A 24580-nucleotide genomic window follows, 5' to 3' on the forward strand; every position below is an offset into this window, starting at 1 on the left:
ATAAGCTTATTAGTTTCTATTGACATGGAGTCTTATAGTCATTAAGGTATTTTTACATACATAGATTCATAGGAACATTGATTCAGAGTGGGTAAGGGACCTTAAAAAGCCATCTAGTTCAGCCTCCTTCCCTTAACAGATGAGGAAGTGAAGCCTGGAAAGGATGATAGACTTGCTCATGGTCAAAAATGCACAGAAATACCAAGAGAAGGATTGAAGCCAAGATTTAGAACTCTAAATCTAACATATTTTCCATTATATTATTGGTCCCTTTTTCTTCATCATCATCTTTCATGACCTTTCTCCAGGTTCGAAATTATTGATCATGCTCTTCTCCTTGATACTTTGTTCTCTCTAGGTTTTCATGACACTTTCTCTTTCCTCCTAATTGTCTGACTGCTCCTTAGTTTTCCTTTGCTAGATCTTCACACAGATATCCCCCAACACGCTGTCCTGGCATCTCCTTTGTTTTCCCTCTATACATTTTGTTGGTGATATAATTAGCTCCCATGGATTCAGTCATCACTTGCTCAAAACTTACTTATCTAGTCCTAACTTTTCTCCTGACCTCCAGTCTTACATCTTCCACTGTCAATTGGACATCTTGAACTGGATGTCCTGAGACTTTTAAACACTCAACCTGTCCCAAACTGAACATATGCTCATTTTCCACAAGCCATCCCTATTACTGCCCTCTTACTGTCAAGGGAAACACAATCTTCTTTATCACCCTCACCCTAGTGTCATCCTAGAGTCCTCACATCTTCTCACTATCCATATTCAGTTATATCCATAACCAATTACAAAGTCCTGTTAAATTTACCTTCACAATATCCTTTTATATCAGCCCCCTTCTATCCTCTGACATCACTCCTGGAACAGGTCCTCATTACTATATGCCTAGAACATTCAAGGAAGGATTGATTTACCACCATCATACTAGAGGTTTGTATTAAAGATTGTGACAGTGTAATTATCACCGTTGGGTCAATGAGACATTGGTGATATTTTTCCCATAGACAATGGAGAATACTTTATACCAAACAGAAGATAAAGAGGAATCATGGGGAAGTAAAATGGATACTTTTGATTACATGAAACTGAAAGGGTTTTACACAAATAAAACCAATGCAGCCAAAATTAGAAGGAAAACAAAACACTGGGTGGGGGTGGGGGGAATTTTACAAGTTTCTCTGATAAAGGACCCCACAAATATATAGGCAACTGAGTCAAATTTATAGAAAAAAAATGTGAGCCATTCCCCAATTAATAAATAATCAAAATATTTGAATAGGGAAGTTCAGAAGAAATCAAAGCTATCAATATCACATGAAAAAATGCTCTAAATCACTATTAATTAGAGAAAATTCAAATCAAAAACAACTTAAGATACCACTTCAGACATATTAGATTGGTAAACATGATAGAAAAGGAAAATGTGAAATGCAGAAAGAGATGTGGAAAATTGGGACACTAATGCACTGGTGGTGGAGTTATGAACTAGTCCAACCATTCTGGAGAACAATTTGGAATTGCACCCATAGGGCTATAAAACTGTATACCCTTTGACCCAGCAATATCACTACTAGGTCTGTATCCCAAAAAGATTTTTAAAGAGAGAAAAGGACTTATTTGTATAAACAAACTTAAAGCAACTCTTTTTGTGGTGGCAAAGAAATGGAATTGAGAAGATGCTCAACAATTGGGGAATGGCTGAACAAGTTATGTTATATGATTATGATGGAATACTATTGTGCCATAAAAAGGAAGAGCAGGATGATTTCAGAAAAACCTGGAAAGACTTTTATGAATTGATGCAAAGTAAAGTGAGCAGAGCCAGGAGAACACTGTACACAGCAACAGCAATATTATAAAAGATGATTAACTGTGAAAGACAGCTATTCTCAGCAATACTCTGATCAAGACAATGATTCAAGACATTCTAATGAACCCATGAGGAAAATACTGTCTACCATCAGAGAACTGATGAACTCTGAGTGCAGATTGAGGCATACTTAAATTGTTTTCTTGTGTATGTTTTATTTTGCAACATGGCTTACATACAAGTATGATTTGTGTGACTTCACATGTATAATTGATATCATATTGATTGCCTTCTCAAGGGGGTGGTTGAGGATGAGGAGGGAAAGAATTTGAAACTCAAAATTATAAAAATGAATGTTAATTTTTTTGCATGTAACTGGAAAATATTTAATGAAAAAAATATATTAAAAAGAGAACAGCTTGTGGATAAGGAGGATGGAGGAAAGGAAGGGAGGGGAGGAAGGAGGGAGAGAGGGAAGGAGGGAGAGAGGGACAGAATATATTGAGAGAAAATAAAAACCTTAAAAAACAGAATTAGCCAAAATGGGGGGGAAAGTGTCCCATAACTGAGCTTTGTAAGAACAGCTCCAACAGCCATCTGATTTTCCTCCCAAAAACCTTGGCCTATCCTTTAAGGACCATTTTAATCTGACTCCAAACAACATTTTCAACTTTTTCTCACATTGCTCCTCAGGCATCATTTAACCAATCATCTATTGTTAAGACAATCTAGACTACTTAATCTCCCTGAACATGCACATTCTTTTTCACCTCTTTCTTTTTACCTCTTGTATTCATATTATTCCCTTTCTCATGCTGTTTCCCTGAGATATCCTACCCCAACACTGGGAGGCAATCTACTATGTTGGAGAACAGGAAGGGCATGGACATGAATCTCACCCTTAATACTTTTATAATCTTGGTTTTTAGTCACGTCTGGAGCATTCTGCATAATACTCTTCTAATTGGTGGAAAGGGTGCTGATACAAAAATGTATGCCTTTAGGGGGGCAAAATTGGTGAGAGAACTGTGAAAAAGAGAGACAGTCTACTTTTTCTCTTCCTTAAGAGAAGACACACATGGGTTCAGATTCTCTTTAAGACTAACTCCAGAATTGTGAGGAGAGAGCAAAAGCAAGAGTAAGAGAATGATTTTAGAAACTTGTAGACATGTAGGAGTAACTGTATCCTCACATGTCTCTAATTTCTAGCTTGCCTCCTTAGAAACTTCATGGAATTTTCCCCTTGGGTGAGATAGGGGTTTCTTTGATTTTGGTTTTTTTTGGTTTTTTTTGTAGGGCAATGAGGGTTAAGTGACTTGCCCAGGGTCACCACAGCTAGTTCTGTCAAGTGTCTGAGGCTGGATTTGAACTCAGGTCCTCCTGAATCCAAGGCCAGTGCTTTATTCACTGCACCACCTAGCTGCCCCCTTTTGTTGTTGGTTTTTTGTTTGTTTGTTTGGGCTTTCTCTCTTTGAAATGAGATATCTCATGCCCAGAAGGAGATCTCATTCATCCTCTGAATTTTTTTTCATATGTTCTCATCTATATAACTTCTATGATTTCTGTTTGCTACTTGCTTGGATAAACAGGTTTTCTCTCTCTTCACTATTGTGATGGTCTTTTTTGTAACCAGCATTTATAGGAAGGAATCAAATTGGAGCATGAAAGCTAAGGGCTTTTCTCCCCATTTTAAGGTGGTGGCAACAGAGAAACTAGTGGCTTTTCTTAACCAGTATATCCCAAGACCAGGGGATGGATATAATTCCAATTCCCCTCTCAGAGTTCAAGAATAGAGTAGCTAACCTTGAAGGTCTTCCCTTGCTCTCTTGAAGGCAATTATACAAGGTGACCTTGGTGAGGTGAGCAGGATTTCAGAGATGTCTATCAATGCCTTCCTAGGAGTTAGTATATGTACACATATTTAGACAACCCATGTAGGCAACACATTTTACATTGACATTTACACACCTTATCCCTTAGTATGGAGCCAGTCAATTAACATCTTTAAACTTCAGGTTCCTCATTATACAATGGTGATAATAATATCTCTAGTAACTACCTCTCACAATTTTTGATTGTCTCAAAAGAGATAATTGTGACAATACTTTGCAAGCCTTAAAGTCAGCTATTAGTATCTCTTCTTAATTCCTTCCTAGCATTCAAGCCCAACTTAATGGAGGATGTAGAGTCAGAGGATTTAAGTTCTGAGGAAGTTACTCAAGCCACTTAAATTCTATAGTCTTAGTTCTCTCATCTATAAAAATGAGAGGTTATGATAGATAATCTCTATGACTGTGTATCATATCTTTCTCCTCTGAATGCTTAGAACATTCTATACTTCTAAATACTTATCATTCTAATTGTAGTATATATATTTGCACAAAGGTCATATTTTTCCCTTCTAGATTATGAATAATTGAGAACAAGTAATATGTACTACTACTACTAATAATACTAATAGCTAGCATTTCTATATTGCTTACTATATGTCAGGCACTGTGCAAAAGTGCTTTACAAACATGATCTCATTTTAACCTAGATAGTGTTTTGTATATAATAAAACACTTAGTAATGGATGTTGAATGGGGTTGTAGAATGAATTCCTTCTCAAGGGGTGGTTGGGGGGCAAGAGGGAGGGATAATTTCTTCCATACAGAAGCAGGGTAGTGACCGAGTTACCATGAGAATTCTCTAACCCCGTATTTCTAGGTAGGTGTGAGCTCTTGATAGAAACAGACTGACTAGTTTTTTTTCTACTTGTATCCATAGTAGTTGGCATACAGTATGCACTTAATAAATGCTTTTTCCTTCAAATAATTTCAAAAAGGTTTCTTCAACACTTAAGTGTGCATGGCATTGTATCAAGAATGAAATAAAGTTCAACCCCTTGTAGATTTGGGTAGATAACACAAATCCATAACAGGCTGGGCAAAGCCAAGACACACAAGAGAAAATTTATGTCCTGAAAGCTTTCAAGAGTATGTGTAGTTCAGGAAAGATTTCAAGCATAGAAAATGTAATGAGAAGAACATTAGATATGAAGTCCAAAGGACTTGGTTTCTAATCCTGACTCTGCCATTTACTATAGTTGGTAAAATGTAAAGTCTCTAAGGGCAAAAACCTTAGTACTTAGCATGTTGCCTGGCATAGAGTAGGTATTTAATCAATACTCATTAAATTGAATTAAATTACTACTTGTGCAACCTTGGGTAAGTCACTTAACCTCTTCAGGATTTTTATTCCTTCGGCTATAAAATTGTGGGGGTTCAAATTAAACTTGCCATGATCACAATCAATAGTTAGCCTCAAAATCTTTTGGTTGCAAGTACAATGTTTTTTTTTGGCTTAACTAATCTCCAGAAGATTTAAAAATGGAACAAAATATTCCTTTGAACAAATGGAAAATGTATTTAATAATATACATTGAGGAAGGAGAGAATACAAGCAACATTCTATATGCCAAGGATTTTTCTGTATACCAAGGATTTGAAAACCCCTACTCCAAGCTATCTAAAGAACAGGTAGCACAGAATGGTAGTCTAAAAACAACAGTTCCAAACTCAAATGGTCTGTTAGGGAATCATGGCATTAACATCGGCTCATTTGCTAAAATCTGGGGAGGGTAACAGGTCTCTAGAATATTAGAAAGTGTGGATTTTGCGAATTGTTTTCTATTGAATGTGTTATGGAGAAGAACCTGTTGTAAGTGGCATAAGAGTCAAACACACAACTAACAAACAACCAATACTTGAAGTGGGATAAGATTAAATGGAACCTGCATTGTATTTCACATGCTATGGTAGAATGAGCACTAGACTCAGGAGTCAGGAGATCTGGTTTCTAATCACAGTCCTGCCAGTAAGTAGCTATGTAAGACCTATGTAAGTCATTTCACAATGGAATGCTAGCTCTTGACCTCCAGTGGCCATCTATTCAACCATCTCATTTTATGGATGAGGAAACTGAGAGGTTCACTAAGGCCCCAAGTCACACAAGTAGTGAGTTTCAGAAGTAGGGCTTGAACCCAGGACCTCTAACTCATCAGCACTCTTTCTTTTGGACCACTGTACACTGCCAATGCTTTGGACTCAGAATCCTTGATTATAAGAAATGAAACCATTTAAACTGAAATTATCTTGAAGGTATCTGTAAGTTCTATTACTTTTGCTGCTAAGCCACTTAATCACTTGTAAAATTGAGTATGTGATGCTGTAATGAGGTCCAAGCCAGAGGTCCCTGGCTGTCCATGCTGGTGGTTTCTCAAGTCCCTTCCGACTCCAGTCCATCCTTCACTAAGCAATCTTCCTAAAGCACAGGTTTCACTATGTCACCCCTACTATTCAATAACCTCCAGCTGCTCCCCATCACCTCCAAGATCAAGTAAAAAATCCTCTTGTTTGGTATTCAAAATCCTTTATAATCTGCTCCACTTCCCCACCTTTCCAGGGTTCTTTAACCTTACATATGTGATCCAATGACACTGGCCTCACTGTTCCTCACACAAGGACACTCCATCTCCTGATTCTGGGCATTTATACTGGCTGACTCCAAGCCCAGAAATGCTCTCTCTTCTCTCTGCTTCTTGATTTTCTTCGTCTCAGTTAAAATTCCACTTTCTACAGAAAGTCTCTCCTGATTCCTCTTATTTCTAGTGACTACCCTCAGTCAATTATTTCTCATTCATCCTGTATATACCTTGTTTATATATAACTTGGCATATTTTATCCCCTATAAGACTGTTCTCCCTGAAATGGGATCCATCTTTTACCATTCTTTGTATCTTCAGTGCTTAAATGCAGTACTTGACACATAGTTGCTACTTAATAGATGTTTATTGACTAAGTGAAACCATGCATGTAAAGAATTACATGCTACTTCTACCACTATGGTTACATCAGGATATGAAATTATCTTGTTTACTTCCAATTAGCAGTGTCCTAAAAGAACCAAGTCTCAGATCAACCATCCTATTTCCTTATATCTTTCTCTAAAATGTAAGGCATAGGGTCAGATAGGTGGTACAGTGGTTAAAGCACTGGCTTTGCTGTCTTGAGGACCCTTAGTTCAAATCTCATCTCAGACACTTAGTAACTGTGTGACCCTGGGCAAGTCACTTAGCCCCAATTTCTTTAAACTGGATATGGGGTCATCTCCAGTCACCCTGATGAATATCCTGCCACTGGTCCAGTGGAGGAGAGAATGAGGTTGGTGACCTCCCATCCGTCCCTCATTTAAATACAATTCATTGCAAGTCATGGTATTTGTCATGGTCTTCAATAACAAAGGACAACCACCAACAACAAACAGTATGGTGGAAAGACTGCTCCACTGAGAATTAGTAAACTTGACTTTGAAAACTGCTGCGGGGCAAAACACTGTATTTGAAGTCAGAGTAACTGGGCTTAAATACTGAATTTATTAAGTAGTTTTATGAAAATGACCAAATCACCTTCCCTAAGCACCATTTTTCTCATTTCTAAGTCAAGTGGTTCTCTTGAGCTCAGTGTTCTTTAGTTCTAACAATAATTCTTTTGGATGATTTGATAGATATCATCAGAATTTAAGAACCTTAACTGGCACTAGCTATTAGTACTCAAAGTGGGTCAGGATAAAGTAGGATCACATCATGGGAGCATTAGTGAGAGTAAACTTTCCAATCACTGAGTTTAGTGACACAATACCAATTTTGGTGAGCCATTTGGCTACAGCGCCATAGATCTCATCCAGGATGAGGATGACAACCAGGTTGATGATGACTGCTGTTGCTGTCACTGTCGCCCGGACATTGGAACGGGTAGCTTTGTTGAGAGACAGGGCAGCTGCGGTTGTAATTCGGTATACAATCACCCCAAAGACAATGGAGAATGTCAGTGCAATCTGTCAAGAAGAAAAACAGAAAGGATTACTCAAACGCTAGTTCTGCTATTTACGAACTATTGTAAACGTGGAGTTTCATATGGAAAATAAGAAGGTTGAAGTCGATAATATCTTAGGTCACTTCTAGTATTAACATTCTGAGAGTCTATGAGTAGGGTGTTAGGCATGGATAGAGTGGAGTGTGCACCAATGGATAGCTCAACCACACTGATGAGATAAATGATCACTGATGCATAAATAGGAATAAGAAAATGTGTAATTAATATGGAATTAATTATAAGATTGTCTTTCAGGCAGTTAGCCTGTATAAGTTCAGAGTTGGAGAAATCAATAGAAGCTGAAGTGATCATTCAAGTATTAACAAAAGAGTTAGGAATTAAAACTGGACTTTCAAAAATTTCAGAATTTAAAGAAGAAAGCAGAAGGCATTTTAGGCATAGAATAAACAATTTGAATAGAAATATAAAAGTAAGAAAAGCAGATTTTATTAAAGGGGGAGAAGGAATGGAGGTAAACCTAATTGAAGTAGGGATATAGGTTGGAAAGTAATAGGACATGTTTTGTTAAACAGGGTGAGTCCATATCATTAGACTTGAAACTTTTAAGATAGGAATAGGGAGCCATGGAAAGTTTTTGAGCTGGGGAGTAAAATAGGAGTGGGAAATTTGGAGGGAGGGACAGGGTTAGTCAGGGAAGAAAAAAGAAGGAAGCAGAATTTGTTTCTCCAGTTTTGTTCTTCAGTTTAAACAAAGGAGTACTTTGAGATTTCTCCTCCAAGAAACTATTTGAAATGAAGAGCTCAGATTTCTCCATTTGGTGCAGAAATCTCTTGCCGTGACGCTGACTTAAAGCTGCTGTTTTGAGAAGGGAAATTTTACCAGCCACTTGACCTCTGGGTGCCCTGTACTTCCTCTCTCTGGAAATTAAGAATAATAAGGGGCTCTCCCTGCCTGGTACCCCTCCCCCCAAAGCACACTCCCTCCCATCCCAAGGAAAAGTCATTACTATGTGTCAAGCACTGGAAAATGAGGAAAAGAAAGATGCCTCTGGACAGGACTAGTCTGAATCAGGATCCAATTTCTTAGCAAGCAAAAAATTACCCTGTGTCTGAGTTGCCCTGAACTAGATTAGATTTTCAATTTGCATCAGTCTAAAAAAGTTTTCTTCCTTGTGATACAGCTCCTTCTTTGAAAGGAACCTGTTCTAAGTCATACCTCTTTCCTTTAAGAGAATGATGGTGAAAAGCTAAATGGAAGACATTGGCCAAAGGAAAAGGGGAAGGGGCAACTGTTACTATCATTCTATTATTGTGGACCAAACAGGGGAGAAGAAGGAAAGAGATATGGTCCCTGGTGTGAAAGGCCATAGGGGATGAAGGGGGCACTTTACTGGGTGGTTAGAAATCATTCTGTCTATAACCAGGAAAGACAACAAAAGATTAGATGCAAAAAACATGGTTTTGGGAAGCCATTCTATGCTGATGAACTACTAGGGGTGGGAGAGAAATTAAAGATGGTAAACAGCCTTGAGGGTTAAGAAATAACTGCTATGTAAGTAGAAAAACCAGGATATGACATCACCACTCTCCAACAATGTAGACATTTTCACTTCCAATTCCTTTGGGGTTGTCACTGCCAGACAGTGAAGGCCTGGAAAATGTGGTATGAGATTATTTTCCCCCAAAATCACTTTTGCAGTGATGGTTCACGGTGGTTCTGATGAAGCAAGGGGGAGAGAAGAGGCTTATAATGGTGCAGGGTGATGTGGATCTGGGTCAGACAACAATGGCAGAAATATCGTTTTTGCCATGGGGATCTGGAGATCCCTAACAAGAGCAGAGATGGATTGACCTACATGCTGCTTTGCCTATAGCTTTTCCATTTTCTGAAAGTACACAGAAAGGACTAAGCTCTGCTCAGAAAAGCAAGACATTACATTTTATTTATTGGTGTGGTCCTCCCACGCCAATTCTTTGCTCCCTGTATATACTATCTATATTCCACCACTACCATCCCCCCCAAATAATTTGCTCTAAGATCTCCTAAAGCTCTCATTTTCTATACTTCTCATTTAGCATTTCATATATGCTGCTTTGGAACCACAGAATCCCAGTGTTGAAGAGGCTTAAAGAACATTCCCATCACTTAGAAGAACTTCATCTCAATTCTGGCTGTCATTAACTACATGCATGAAGTCTTGTCAGTTATATGTTCTAATTTAACTTCTATGAGCCTTCTGTTTTCCAAAATAAAATGAATAATGATACTTATACCATTTAATCTATGTCACAGGAATTTTTGTCAAGATCAAATAAGATTACATATATAACATAAAGACTCCATATAGAGTATATATAATGTAAAGATAGAGTGCTGGGCTTGGTGTCCGGAAGACTCATCTTTCTGAGTTGATATCTGTCCTCAGACACTTAGTACCTTTATATGACCCTAGGCAAGTCACTTATAACCCTGTTTGCCTCAGTTTCCTCATTTATAAAAATGTTCTGGAGAAAGAAATGGCAAACCACTCCATTATCATTGCCAAGAAAACTCCAAATAGGGTCATAAAGAATAAGACACAACTATACTACTGAATAACATATAAAATGTGAAGTACTTTGTATTCATTAAGTGCTATATAAGATCAACTATTATTTTTAAGGGACATTAATACAGCACAATTTCATCCCAAATTCTAACACCATTTTCAGATGGAAAAAAACCCCAAAATTTGCTTGAGTTTCTATAGCTTCTTAGGGACAAATTGGGATTTGAACCCAACTCTTTTTTATATCTTTGATAGTATTTTATTTAATTTTTTGCCAATTACATGCAAAGATAGTTTTCAACATTCATTTTTGTAAGATTTTGAGTTCCAATTTTTTCTCCCTCCCCTATCCTGAAGCCCGCAAGCAATCTGATATAGGTTATACATTATATTCATGTTAAACATATTTCCACATTAATCATGTTGTGAGAAAAGAATAAGAACAAAAGGAAAAAAAAACAAGAAAGAAGAAGCATGGGGCAGCTTGGTGGCACAGTGGATAGAGCACTGACCCTGGAGTCAGGAGGACCTGAGTTCAAATCTGGCCTCAGACACTTAACACTTACTAGCTGTGTGAACCTGGGCAAGTCACTTAACCCCAATTAGAAGAAGGAGGAGGAGAAGGAGGAGGAGGAGAGGGAGAGGGAGAGGGAGAGGGAGAGGGAGAGGAAGAGGGAGAGGAAGATGGAGAGGAAGAGGGAAAGGGAGGAGGAGGAGGAGAAGAAGAAGAAGCAGCAGCAGCAGCAGCAGGAGCAGCAGCAAGAACAAAAAAAATCCAACAAAAATGAAAATAGTATGCTTCAATCTGTATTCAGACTCCATAGTTCTTTTTCTGAATGTGGAGAATTTTTTTTCATCATGAGTCTTTTGGCATTGTCTTAAATCATTGTATTGCTGAGAAGAGCTAAGTATATCACAGCTGATCATCACACAATGTTACTGTTATTATGTTCAATGTTTTCTTGGTTCTGCTCATTTCACTCAGTATCAATTTATGTAAGTCTTTCCAGGTTTTTCTGAAATCTGTCTGCTCATAATTTCTTAGAGCACAATAGAATTCCATTACATTCATATACCACAACTTGTTTAGCCATTACCCAATTGATGGGCATCCCCTTAATTTCCAATTCTTTGTCACCACAAAAAGAGCAGTTATAAATATTTTTATATGTGGGTCCTTTCCCCTTTCTTATGATTTCTTTGGGATATAGACCTTGTAGTGGTATTGTTGGGGTCAAAGGTTATATACAGTTTTATTGCCTTTGAGGCATGGTTACAAATTTCTCTCCATAATGGTTGGATCAGTTCACAATTCCACCAACAATGCATTAGTTGAACCCAACTCTTTTGACTCCCAGTCCTGTGCTCTAATACTTCTGATCAATTTTTATACTGTTCTAATTTAAAATTAGACTAGGAACACCTTGTATGCCAGAATTATGACTTATATGCCTTTGTATTGTCCATTATATATAGTAAAGTTCATTGAAAAAAGCAGACAGTTTATGTTTATTGATAATAATCTCTCTTCCATCATGTAGTGACTTGCATCAACAACCACTAACAAAAGTATGGTGAAAAAGAACACAAGTACGAGATGGGAAGATCACATCTAGAAAGCAGGAATTGTAAGCTGGATACATATAAATAGCATGATATAGCAGTCAAAAAAGGTAATATCACTTTAGGCTACATAAAGAGAGGCATTGTATTTAGGAATAAAGAGTTGATACTCCCATTGTACTGTAGCCTGTTCAGAAGACATTTGAAATACTTTATTAAGTTCTGGGTCCCACATTTTATAAAGGCTATTGAAAAGCTGATGAGAATTCAGAAAATGGTCACCAAGATGGCAGATCACAAGATCATATCATATACACATTGACGGTGTGTTTAGCCTTGAGAAGAGAAGACTTAGGAAAGACATAATGACTGCTTTGTATTTGAGGGATTGTCAATTGTAATATGGATTATACTTGGTATGAGAGGGTAGAACTAGGAACTATAGCTACTACAAAAAGATTTTGAATGAACATAAAGGAAAACATTTCTAAGTATCAGAGTCATGTATTAGTGAATTAGGCTACTTAGGAGATAGTTGTTCCCCCTACCCCCCTCCCTGGAGGCAATCAAGAAACAGGTGGGTATCCACTTGTCTGGCATGTAATAGGAAGGTTTTTTTTTTTAAAGATATGGTTTGTATTTTCTAACATCTGAGCACCCTTTTGACTCTGATATTCTATGTGATTTTATTTGGAATTGAGGTACTAATATTGTTGCATCTAATTCATAGAGTTATGAGAAAATTGCTTTACAAATATTTGTGCTCTTTATAAAAGTGAATTCCTATCAGTATAACCAGAATTTCATACCACGATCTCATTCCTATGATGAGCAAATGATGAGGCAATAAAAATTTATATTTACATGGCACTTTAAGATTTGAAAAGCGCTTTTCTCACAATACACTTGTGTAAGTACTATTGTTCCCATTTTCCACATGACAAAACTGAGGAGGCATGAGATTTCCTCATTCTTACATAGCTAGTATCTGAGGCAGCACTTGAACCAATTCATTAATTCAACAAGTATTCATGAACTGTACTATGCACTGAGGATACAATAACAAACAAAAATAGTCCCCTAACTCAAGAAGCTTATATCCTATTAGGAGAAAACAAATTGGACTCATATAAGTTAACACAAAGTATTAAATTTGCAACTGAGAGGATCAGGAAAGGTGCCATGAAAGAGATAGTACTTGAGCTGAGCCTTGTTAAGGATTTTAATAAGTTGAAGTGAGGCCATAACACTTTCTTGACAAGGGGTAGAGTATTTGCAAAGGCATGGAGGTAGGAGATGAAACACTATTTATAGGAAACAGGAGTAGTGTTGTTTTGTTGTAGCATAAAGTAAGTTAAAGAGAGTAATGTATGGCAAGTCTAGAAAAATAAGATTAGGTCAAGTTGTTAATGTAAATGTCAAACATAGGATATATAGCTAAGGACTCCAGTTAAGATAGTGGCAAGAAAGGTTATGGAGGAGCTTAGTTCTCTCTTATATATTCCAACAATGAACTAAAAATGGGACAGATAAAATAATGATTAAGAAATCCAAAAGATTAATAGCAGTAAGCTCCTTCATCCGGCCTAGGACTACACCAAAAGATAGCCAGAAGCCATGAGTACTGCAAGAGGCATCCAGCCAGGAATGCCAACTGTAGCTCAGGGGAATAAGCAGAGCCTCAGAGGGGAAAAGAAATGGCTTAGTCACAAGGATTAAAAGATTACTGGGGGGAAATGAAGCAAGAGAATTAAAAAATATATATAAATATTATATAAAATACAATTAAATAATAGCTCTGGAAGAAAGAATTAGGAATATATATATATATATATATATATATATATATATATATATATATATATATATATATATATATATCAGAACAGAAAGTAGAAAACCTTACCCAACAAATAGACTTTCTGAAAATTAGGATAGCACAAATAGAACTTAATGGCACCAGAAGACAATAATTATTAGGACAAAATCAAATGAATGGAAAAACTGAAAGAAAATGCAAGGTATCTGCCATCAAGAACAATTGACCTGGGGCAGCTAGGTGGTGCAGTGGATAAAGCACCAGTCCTGGATTCAGGAGTACCTGAGTTCAAATCCAGCCTCAGACACTTGATACTTACTAGCTGTGTGACCCTGGACAAGTCACTTAACCCCCATTGCCCTGCAAGAAAGAAAGAAAGAAAGAAAGAAAGAAAGAAAGGAAGGAAGGAAGGAAGGAAGGAAGGAAGGAAGGAAGGAAGGAAGGAAGGAAGGAAGGAAGGAAGGAAGGAAGGAAGAAAGAAAGAAAGAAAGAAAGAAAGAAAGAAAGAAAGAAAGAAAGAAAGAAAGAAAGAAAGAAAGAAAGAAAGAAAGAAAGAAAGAAAGAAAGAAAGAAAGAAAGAAAGAAAGAAAGAAAGAAAGAAAGAACAATTGACCTGGGCAATGAGTTAGAAAAAGATGACTTAAGAATCATCAAACTCCCTTAAAACTATTACTAGGGGAGAAAAGCCTAGATACTTTATTTCAAGAAATCATAAATTAAAACAGCCTAGATTTAATAGAACCAAAGGATGAAATAAAAATAGAAAGAAGGCACCAGGAAATTTCTGAAAGAAATTCCAAAATGAAAACTCCTAAGTATACTAGAGTTCAAATGCAAAGATTTCAGGTCAAAGAAAAAAAAATACTGAACTATTAATCCCAATACTATAAAATATTTCAGAAAATAAGTGGAGTCCTACCAAATTCCTTTTATGAGACAAATATGGTGCTGATACTCAAACCAGGAAGAGACAAAACAGAAAAAGAAAATTATAGACCAATCACCCTAATGAATATTTATACAAAACATTTAAATAAAATACTAGCAAAAAGATTACAGCAATATATCATGAAGATCATACACTATGACCAGGTAGGATTTATACCAAGAATGCAGGGCTGGTTCAATTATTAGGAAAACTATCAGGATAATTGACCATATCAATAACAAAAGCAACAGAAAGCATATGATTATCTTGATAGATGCAAAAAAGGCCTTTGACAAAATACAGCATCCATTCTTATTAAAAACACTAGAAAACATATGAATAAAAGGAGCTTACCATACAATGAAAAGTATTATTTATCTAAAACCATCAGTGTTATCTGTAATGGGGATAAGGCAGAAGCCTTCCCAATACAATCAGGGGTGAAACAAGGATGCCCATTATCACCTCTATTATTTAATATTGTAATAGAAATGTTAGCTCTAGCAATAAGAGAAGAAAGAGAAATTAAAGAAAATAATTAATAAGGAAACAAAATGATACCTCTTTGCAGATGATATGTTATACTTAGAAAATCCTAGAGAACCAACTAAAAAGTTACACAAAATTATTAACAACTTTAGCAAAATTGGAGGATACAAAATAAACCCACATAAATCATCAGCATTCCTGTATATTACCAACAAAGTCCAGCAACAACAACTAGGAAGAAAAATCCCATTTAAAATAACTGTGGACAGTATAAAATACTTGGGAGTCTATCTGTCAAGAAAATTCCAGGAACCATATGAACAGAACTATAAAACACTTTTCACACAAAGTCAGATCTAAAAATTGAAAAAATATTAATTGCTCATGGGTAGGCCTAGCCAATATAATAAAAATGACAACCCTACCTATTAGTTAATGTATTTCATGCTATAGCAACCAAACTATCAAAAATATTTTATATATCTAGAAAAAATAATAAATTCATATGGAAAAACAAAAGCTCAAGGATATCACAGGAATCAATGAAACAAATGCAAAAGAAGGTAGTCTAGCAGTACCGGATTTCAAAATATATTATAAAGCAGTAATTATCAAAACACTGGCTAAGAAACAGAAAGGTGGATCAGTAGAATAGAATAGGTACAAATTACACTATAGTAATCTAGTATATGATAAACCCAAAGATAGAAGCTTTTAGAACAAAAACTCATTATTTGACAAAAACTGCTGGGAAAACTGGAAAACAGTATGGCAGAAACTAGGTATAGGCCAACATTTCACACCATATACTAAAATAAGGTCAAAATGGGTGCATGATTTACGCAAAAAAGATGATACCATAAGCAAATTAAGAGAGTACAGAATTGTTTATTTGTCAGATTTATGGGCAGATAAATAATTTAGGACCAAAAAAGATATAGAGACCAAAACAAAATGTAAATCATTTTGATTATATAAAATTAAAAAGCTTTTGCACGAACAAAACTAATGTAACCAATATTATAAGGAAAGCATAAAACTGGGAAAGAATGTTTAAAACAAGTATCTCTGATAAAGGTCTCATTTCTCAATTATATAGAAACCAAGTCAAATTTATAAAATACAAGTCATTTCCCAGTTGATAAATGGTCAAGGGATATGAACACCAGTTTTCAGACAAAGAAATCGAAGCTATCTATAATCACATGAAAAAATGCTCTAGATCACTACTGAGCAGGGAAATGCAAATTAAAACAACTCTGAGGTATCACCTCACATCTATCAGAGTGGCAAATATAACAAAAACAGAAAATATTGGATGTTGGAGAGGATGTGGAAAAACTGGGGTGCTAAGCCACTGTTGGTGGAGTTTTGAAAAGATTCAAACATTCTGGAGAACACTTTGGAACTATGCCCAAAGGGCTATAAAAGTATGTATACCCTTTGATTTAACAATTCCATTGCTAGGCTTATATGCCAAAGACATCCCCCCAAAGAGAAAAAGACCTATGTGTATAAAAATATTTATAGCAACTCTTTTTGTAGTGGCTAAGAATTGGAAATCAAAGGAATACCCATCAATTGGGGAATGGCTAAACAAATTGTGGTATATGATGGTGATGGACTGTTATTATGATATAAGAAATGACAAGCAGGAAGATTTCAGAAAGGCCTGGAAAGACTTGTAAGAACTGATGTATAGCGAAGTAAGCAGAACCAGGAGAATGCTGTGCACAGAGACAGCAATATTATTTGATGAAGAACTTTGAATGACTTAACTATTCTTAGCAATAAAATGATCCAAGACAATCCAAAAGGACTAATGATTAAAATACTATACACCTCCAAAGAAAGAACTTGATTGAACACAGACTTGATTGATTGAATACAGACTGAAGCATGCTATTTTTCACTTTTATTTTTTCTCCTTTATTCAAGTTTCCTTGTACAAAATGACTAATATGGTAATGTTTTACATAATTTCACATGTATAACCCATGTCTGATTAATGTTTCAGGAAGGGGAGAGGGGAGAGAAGGAAAGGAGGATAAAATTTGGAAATCAAAACTATAAAGAAAAATGCTTATTATTTAAAAGAAAGAAAAAATACTATAAGCAGATAGAAACAATTCAAAATCCAAGAACCATAGTCTGAATCACAGGAGACTTTGGGGCATCTACTATAGGGTAGGGGAAAGCCCCAAAATATTGCTATTCCAAAAGGCAAAAGATAAAGGCTATAAAATATAGAGCTGAATAGGAACATTAGAAGCCTTTTCAATAAGGTCAGGGATGGCTATTACTATCAATATTGTTTGGTCTAAATCTAGACATACTAGCTACACCAATAAGACCAGAAAATATATGTTGAAAGAATAAGGAGGAAAAAACTTAATGAAGCTTTCAGATGAGATTATAATCCATTTTAAAGAATTGTAGTGATAAAACTCAGATTAATTTGAACAACTAACAACTTCAACAAATTAGAATATAAAATATACCCTCCTAAATCATCAACCTTTCTGAACAATTCCAACAAAACCCAGCAAGAAGAAATAGAAAAATAAAATCTATTCAATATAACCACAAATGAACTTCAATAATTGGAAATGTATTCATTGCTCATGGTTAGACCATGCCAAAACAGTAAAAATGAGAATACTCTCTAAATGAACCTACTAATTCAGTGCTATAGCAAATTACCAAAAGATAACTTTATAAAGTTAGAAATAATAAAATTCATCTGGAGGAGTAAAACATCAAGAATCTCAAGGGAAAATATAAAAATAGAGGGAAATAAGGAGGCCTAGCTGTACCAGATCTTAAACTATAATACAATGCAGTACTCTAAAAACCTATATAGTGCTAATTAAAAATAGAAAAAAAATGCAGGGCAGCTAGGTGGTGCAGTGGATAGAGCATCGTCCTTGGATTCAGGAGGACCTGAGTTCAAATCCAGCCTCAGACACTTGACATTTACTAGCTGTGTGACCCTGGGCAAGTCACTTAACCCCAACTGCCTCACCAAAAAGAAAAAGAAAAAGAAAAATGGTCAGTGTGACATATTAGGAACCAAAATATAAAAGCAAATGAACATGGTAGCATAGGAAAGACCCTAATGAACAGGATAGCATATGGAAGAACCTAACCCCTGGGGTATAAAGATTCAACATTCAGCAAAAACTACTCAGAAGAATGGAAAGTGGTCTATCAGAAATTAGGTTTTATCAGCACTGTATACCACAATAAGCTCCAAATGAATTCATAACCTACACATTAAAGCTCACATCATTTGAAGTACAAATATGATGATTCAATAGTCCAAGAGAAATTAATGAAGTTTTCATATGACATTATAATCTATCTTAAAGAACTATAGAGACAAAATTAAAATTAATTGAAACAATTGATAACTTCAGCAAATTAGAAGCATATAAAATATACCCTCCTAAATCATCAACCTTTTTGAACAATTCCAACAAAGCCCAGCAAGAAGAAATAGAAAAATAAAATCTATTCAAAAGAACTACAAATGAACCTCAATAATTCTCCTTTTGTTCCAAATACCAAACTCCTGGAGTAAACTCAACATCTACCTTCTCTGCTTCCGCTCAAGTGCCCCAGTGGAACCCTACTGGAGGAAGAAACAGAAGTTTATTGACTATTCCATTCCCCACAATGGTTTTTTCAGAGCTTTTTTTTTCTTTATCTTCCTACATTATTCTCTCTACCTCTTTCTTAGAAGATAATCTTCCCTCAAATTTCATTAGGGGAAAAAGCCATCCATAATCCATCTCTGACTCTTTGACCTCCTTCCTCCTTTCAAGGCTCAGGTAAAATGCCATCTCCTTTAAGTGAATCTTGATGCAGTCATTCTTGGTGACTTAGTCCAAAATCATTCTATTTATTTTATTTATTGCACATTTCTGTTCTTGCCCAGGAGATCAAGACACTTGGAAGTAGATGCCTGGTGGTTTAGAGGGCAGTATATGCCATTTCTGATTCCTGCTGAAGAGTTTGTCTTGACCATATAACTGACTGGCTGGACTTTGACTAACAAGCTAGCCTCTCTCATCTTGAGAGATTGTAGAGAAGTAGAGGAGCACAGCAAAAAGGGATATCCAGAGGCAGCACCGTGATATCAGCAGTGATAGATTCCAAGACTGGTTCTCTGAGAGTGGACTATGCATGAAGCTTATGACGGTGGTTGGTTCATAGTCAGACCCCCCACAGGACTGTAGAAGCCAAGATGGTAAGGCTTTATTTCCTAAAATTTTCTACTTTGTCTCTTAATTTGGCAATTGTGACAAAAGGGATTATATATGATTCTGTATTGTATTTCTAATGCAGAGGAGGGAGGCAATCCTGGATCCCTCAAGAGAGAATTAAAATGGTGGAACTTTTTTTTTTTCACCAGGAACTCATTAGCAGCACAGAGAGAGGAAATTTATATAGACCCCTCTAGGTGATGAAAGAATGAGTCAAGAGTGGGCTGAACTAGACTGATATTGGAGGAGAGGTCTAACTATATTCTTTCCTATTAATTGCAATGGCTCTGTTTGAAAGGAAAACCACACCTTAGAAAAAGGAGGGACCAAGGAAGCACCTAAAAGAAAAAAAATTAGGCCCAAAGGTGCACTGGGCTCTACTCATGCAAATCTGGGGAAAGGCACATAAGAAGGAATGACATCCTTGTTCATCAGTGCAGAATAACAATACAACAACACATCACTACTATACCTATAAGTCCCGTACTTCTCTGTCAACTTGTACTCTTGCCCTGAATCAGGACTATCTAAGACATCCATCTGAGTCCTCCAATAAGTAAGCAAAGAACTGTAACCACAGTTCCCTTGGTATGCTCAACCCAAACTTCCCATAGGGCTGATCATCAAGCAAAATGTAAAAATTCTGTACCAAACATCTTAGCTCATAACTTGAGAGGTAGAAAACAGAATCTGATGCTGAATTGAACTCAGAAAGTTTGGTGATTTATCTGATTCCTAGAGAAGACCTGCGACCTGTGACCTCTTATGGTAACAGCATATCATAAAGCACATTAGTGGAATGAGCTGGCATTGTGGGAAAGAATCATTGTTACCATTGTACTTTTCATTCCCTGCACATGTGCCCCCCTTTGCACACTTTAAATCTGAGCTCCAAGTTCTGCTATTACTCTGCTATGTCACATCCTGCCTCTCTTTCCCTCCTCTAATATGACTGAGGCTTTAGGTATGGGAGAAGAAAGGTATAGAAGAAGAAAGAGACTTCCGGGTCTTGGAAAGTAGAAAGATTACAGCCACATTGGATAATGTTTATGCCTTATATTGTGAATTGTGCTCTTTAGTTATTAAGTCCTATTTGTTTACCTATCGAGTCCATTAAAAATAAACATGCTATGTACAGTACTACCATATTGACACCACTTTGGGGGAAAACCAATTCCATTAAGCCAAGCATAAACTTATTTAATGTTTATGCACGCACGCACACACACACACACACACACACACACCCTAGACCAACAAGTGGCACCCATAGAGAGAGGAGAATAAAGAAATAGAAATTTGTAATTCAGATAAATATTAAAAATTTGGCATTCAATATTGCCCCAGTGGTGTATGCCCCCAATAGTGACTATGGGACAATCAGCACCACCTGCTGGTTAGATGAGCATTTAGCTAAAGCCTGAACTTTAGTAGGGAAAATTGAAGAGAAGAAAACAAAGTTAGGTTCAAAATGATCATTTAAAATACAACCACACACACACACACACACAAGTTGACAATGAACTTTGCCACCTTTCTTCTATACTACCTTCTTGCCCCATGCTCCTAACCCCAATGATGCTCCAGGGAATGGGGGTAGTCCTAGACCTAGTAGAAACTGAAACTATTGAACTAAAATAGAACCTAGTCACTCAATAGTGTAGCTTTCTGAGTTACACATTTTCTTTTGCCATTTGCCTTTATTTTTTATCATTATATTTTCTTCAACTTTAAAAAAATTTCTTTTAGCTAAGTTTCTTAGTATATGTAACAGTTGTGAACATGTATTGCAAACCTTCCAATTTCCTTCTATTCCCACCAGTCTGACTTCCTTTAAGGAGATTCCTAGTAAGCAAATTTTAAAATCAAGCATCTTAACCAGAGTCTACTCTATAAATTTGTACCAACTCAATTCCTTTTAATTAGATTCATTTAATGTAGTATATATGCTTAGTACTGAGCTGAATTCCATAAGGGTAACAACAAAGTATATGACATTGTTTTTGTTCTCAAGTTGCATGAGGTGGGGAAGTCATGTCCACTCTGAACTCTTTATCTTATCTAGCACCTAGTAGCTATACTATATGTTTAATGTTTGCTGGTAAATAGATGAATGGATAATAATGTTGATAATGATGACAAGATGAAAATTCTAAGTCACAGCTGATGTAAGGTAGCAAAATTTTCTTAATGCCAGAATCCATTCTTTGAATGAGAAACCCTGCCTTCTTTTATTCTCTCCCCTCCTCCCCAGAAACTTCTTCAGGTTAACCTTTGTTAGCAGTTCCCTAACAAAGTTTACCATTCCCATTTCTATGCCTTTTCCCCAGGTCAATCACATACAGAAAATGGACTTCTTCATCATATGCCTTATTAAAATCCTTCTTGAAAATAAAAAAGGGTACATTCCTTAAGAAGCTTTCTTCAATTCTCCTAATGTGTTTATTTTCTAATATTTATTTGGCATACCTTGCCTGAATTTCTTGTCTGAATCATTTCATGCCTCAGAGAATCATGCAATTTTATTTCAAAAAGGCCTTTAGCAATCTGGTTAAAAAATCCTCATGGCATAAAACCTAGTTATTGCATTGGGTGATTATGACCCCAAGATGCTTCCTAACATGAAAATATAGTTGTTGTTTTAAATACCAGTTTCTCCTGGTGATGCTATATCATTGCAAACCATAATCTCTGAAGACTCAAATCAGTGACCTAAAAGAAACTGCAGAAATGCATGCTGCAACATATTCCAGTGATAACCTACTGTGGCAAAAGGTAACAAAGTAGCATTCAAGACTATATATGATGGGGAAAATGAATGGAAGGGGCAGTCATTTAGCAGTAAGGAGAAATAACAGATGGGCAACCTACGTACTTCAGTGGTACCTATGTAATGTAAAAATAATTAAGGAATTCTAGCACATTAGGTAGAGCCTCTATAGAAGATTTATGAGAAGAAAACAAAGATAAAGAAGGATGAAAAGGATGGACTATGATCTGTACTAATAGAGAAAGTACCTCTAAGTCTCCAGAGTGTTTAATATAATATTTTGCAGATAGTAGGTAAATAATAAAAGTATATTTTTAACTGAATTGGATTAGATTAAATTTTGTCTTCTTGAGAATGCAAAAATTCAAAGACATTACCATGAACATGATTGAAGCAAAATTCATCAAGTACCCAGGGAACCGGTCTTTCCAAGTCAACTTGTCATCATCGTCCTACAAGGAGATATAAAAATTAAGACAAACATCAGCAAACAAATCTGTGTGACCTGTTCACCCACATGTTAACAATTTTGAATTTAAAAATTATCTTGCATATAATTGTTATTTTACTAATTTCTTAGGTTTAATTTTTTTATTATGAACTTAACAAACTTGTACATCTAGCCCATCACCTCTCTATCAAGAGTTGTAAGGATGCTTCATCTCTATATTGTGAAGTCATGTTTGGTCATTACATCGATCAGATTTCTGAATTCTTTTAGAAGAAAGTTATTTCCCTTTTTATTATTGTAGTCATTGCATAAACTGTTCTGTTGGTTCTGCTCACTTCACTATGCAAAAGTTCATACAAATCTTCACATTTCTCTTAATCTATTTATTTCATCACACTTAAGATAATATTCCATTATATTTATATACCATAATTTGTTCCACTATTCCCCAAACGTTAGACACCTATTTTGTTTCCCAATATTTGCTGAAATGAAAAGTGTCACTGAATATTTTTGTACACATGGCTTTTTTTGTCTTTGACCTCCACTGGATAAATATCTACTAGTAACATCACTGAATTAAAGGGTATAACCCTTTGGTAATATAACTGATATGGCACTTAATCTACAAATTAATTCAGGTTGTTTTATTATATTGATACTTACCAATGAAATTAGTAATTACTTCTTCAATTATTTAAGATCACTTATTTTAGTAAGGAGTATTTTGTAGTTATATAATTATTTTATGTCTTGGTAAGTATGCTCCCAGATATTTGTATATTCTCTAGTTATTTTGAATGGAATTTCTTTTACTATCTCTTTTTTGTGATATATAAAAACATAATGATCTTTGTGAACTTATTTTATAACTTGCTACTTTATTGGTTATCAATTGTTTAAATTAAGTTTAGTTGAACCTCTAGGGTTTTCCAAGTAAAATGTCAACTTAATAGCAATATTTTTGTTTCTTATACCCATCTGCTTATTTCTATAATTCTATTACTTGTTTTATTTCTATAGCTAAAATTTCTAGAACCATATCAAATAAAAATGATAATAGATATCATTGCTTTATCCAAATTTTATTGGAAAAGTCTTTAGCATTTTTCAATTACAGATAATGGAGTTCTAGGTCTTGGTTTTACATCATATTACAGAAAATTACATTTATCCCTATATTTATACACACACACACACACACACACACACACACACTCAAATATATATCTTCTTTGGGTTCCAAGAATTTTATATTGCATTTAATTTAATTAAAAAAAAATTTCTGGGTTGAATTTTATCTTATTTATATTTGTCTATTTTGTTGGTTAAAATGGTTAGAGATATACAGTTTCCCCTAATTACCTCTTTGGCTGCATGCTAAAAGTTTTGGCATGTTGTCAGATCATTGTTATTTTCTTTAACGAAATTATATATTCTTTGTATGATTTCTTCTTTTGAGCCACATATTCTTTAGGATTATATTCAATTTTTCCATTTAGGTTCGAATATTTCCAATACCTTTTTAAAAATTATGTTTGTTACTTCACTGTAGTTAGTAAATGATGTGTTAAATATTTCTCCTTTTCTGTTGGTTTATGAATTTTTAATGCCCAAACACATGCTCAATTTTTGTAAAGGTATAATACAAGTCTCAGATATACACACACACTCTTCATTTTCATTCTGTAATCACCAGAGGTCTGCCATATCCAATTTTTCTAAAATTCTATTCAAGGACCTAACTTTTTCTTATATAGTATTTACTAGGTTTAAGATGTAAAATGGGAAATTAAAGACTCCAACTATTATAGTTTTGTGTATGTATTTTTCCTTGTAATCCAATTAACTTTTCCTTTAAGTATTTAGATACTACACCATTCGGTCCATATAAATATTGATAATAATTTTGTACATATGGAGCCTTTATGGATAATATAGTTTCCCTGTTTATCTTTTTTAACCATTTTTGTTTTTAACGCTGCCTGACATGAAATCAGGATTTTCCCCCACCCCTTTTTAAAAATTTGCCTGAGGTATAAA

At 35.5% G+C, this 24580-nt stretch overlaps 1 protein-coding gene across 1 annotated transcript in view; it reads right to left on the reverse strand.

Annotated features, from left to right (window-relative positions):
* ANO2 (anoctamin 2) overlaps positions 1-24580 on the reverse strand; it is a 518536-nt gene that overhangs the window by 121738 nt on the left and 372218 nt on the right. Inside the window, exons 14-15 of the mRNA XM_043967816.1 lie at positions 22464-22538; positions 7507-7702 (exon numbers count right to left, since the gene is read on the reverse strand). Of these exons, the coding sequence (XP_043823751.1) occupies positions 7507-7702; positions 22464-22538 (271 nt within the window). The remainder of the gene's footprint in view (positions 1-7506; positions 7703-22463; positions 22539-24580) is intronic.

The sequence above is a fragment of the Dromiciops gliroides genome, chromosome 5 (genome assembly GCF_019393635.1).
Source record: "Dromiciops gliroides isolate mDroGli1 chromosome 5, mDroGli1.pri, whole genome shotgun sequence".
Classification (NCBI taxonomy): Eukaryota; Metazoa; Chordata; class Mammalia; order Microbiotheria; family Microbiotheriidae; genus Dromiciops; species Dromiciops gliroides.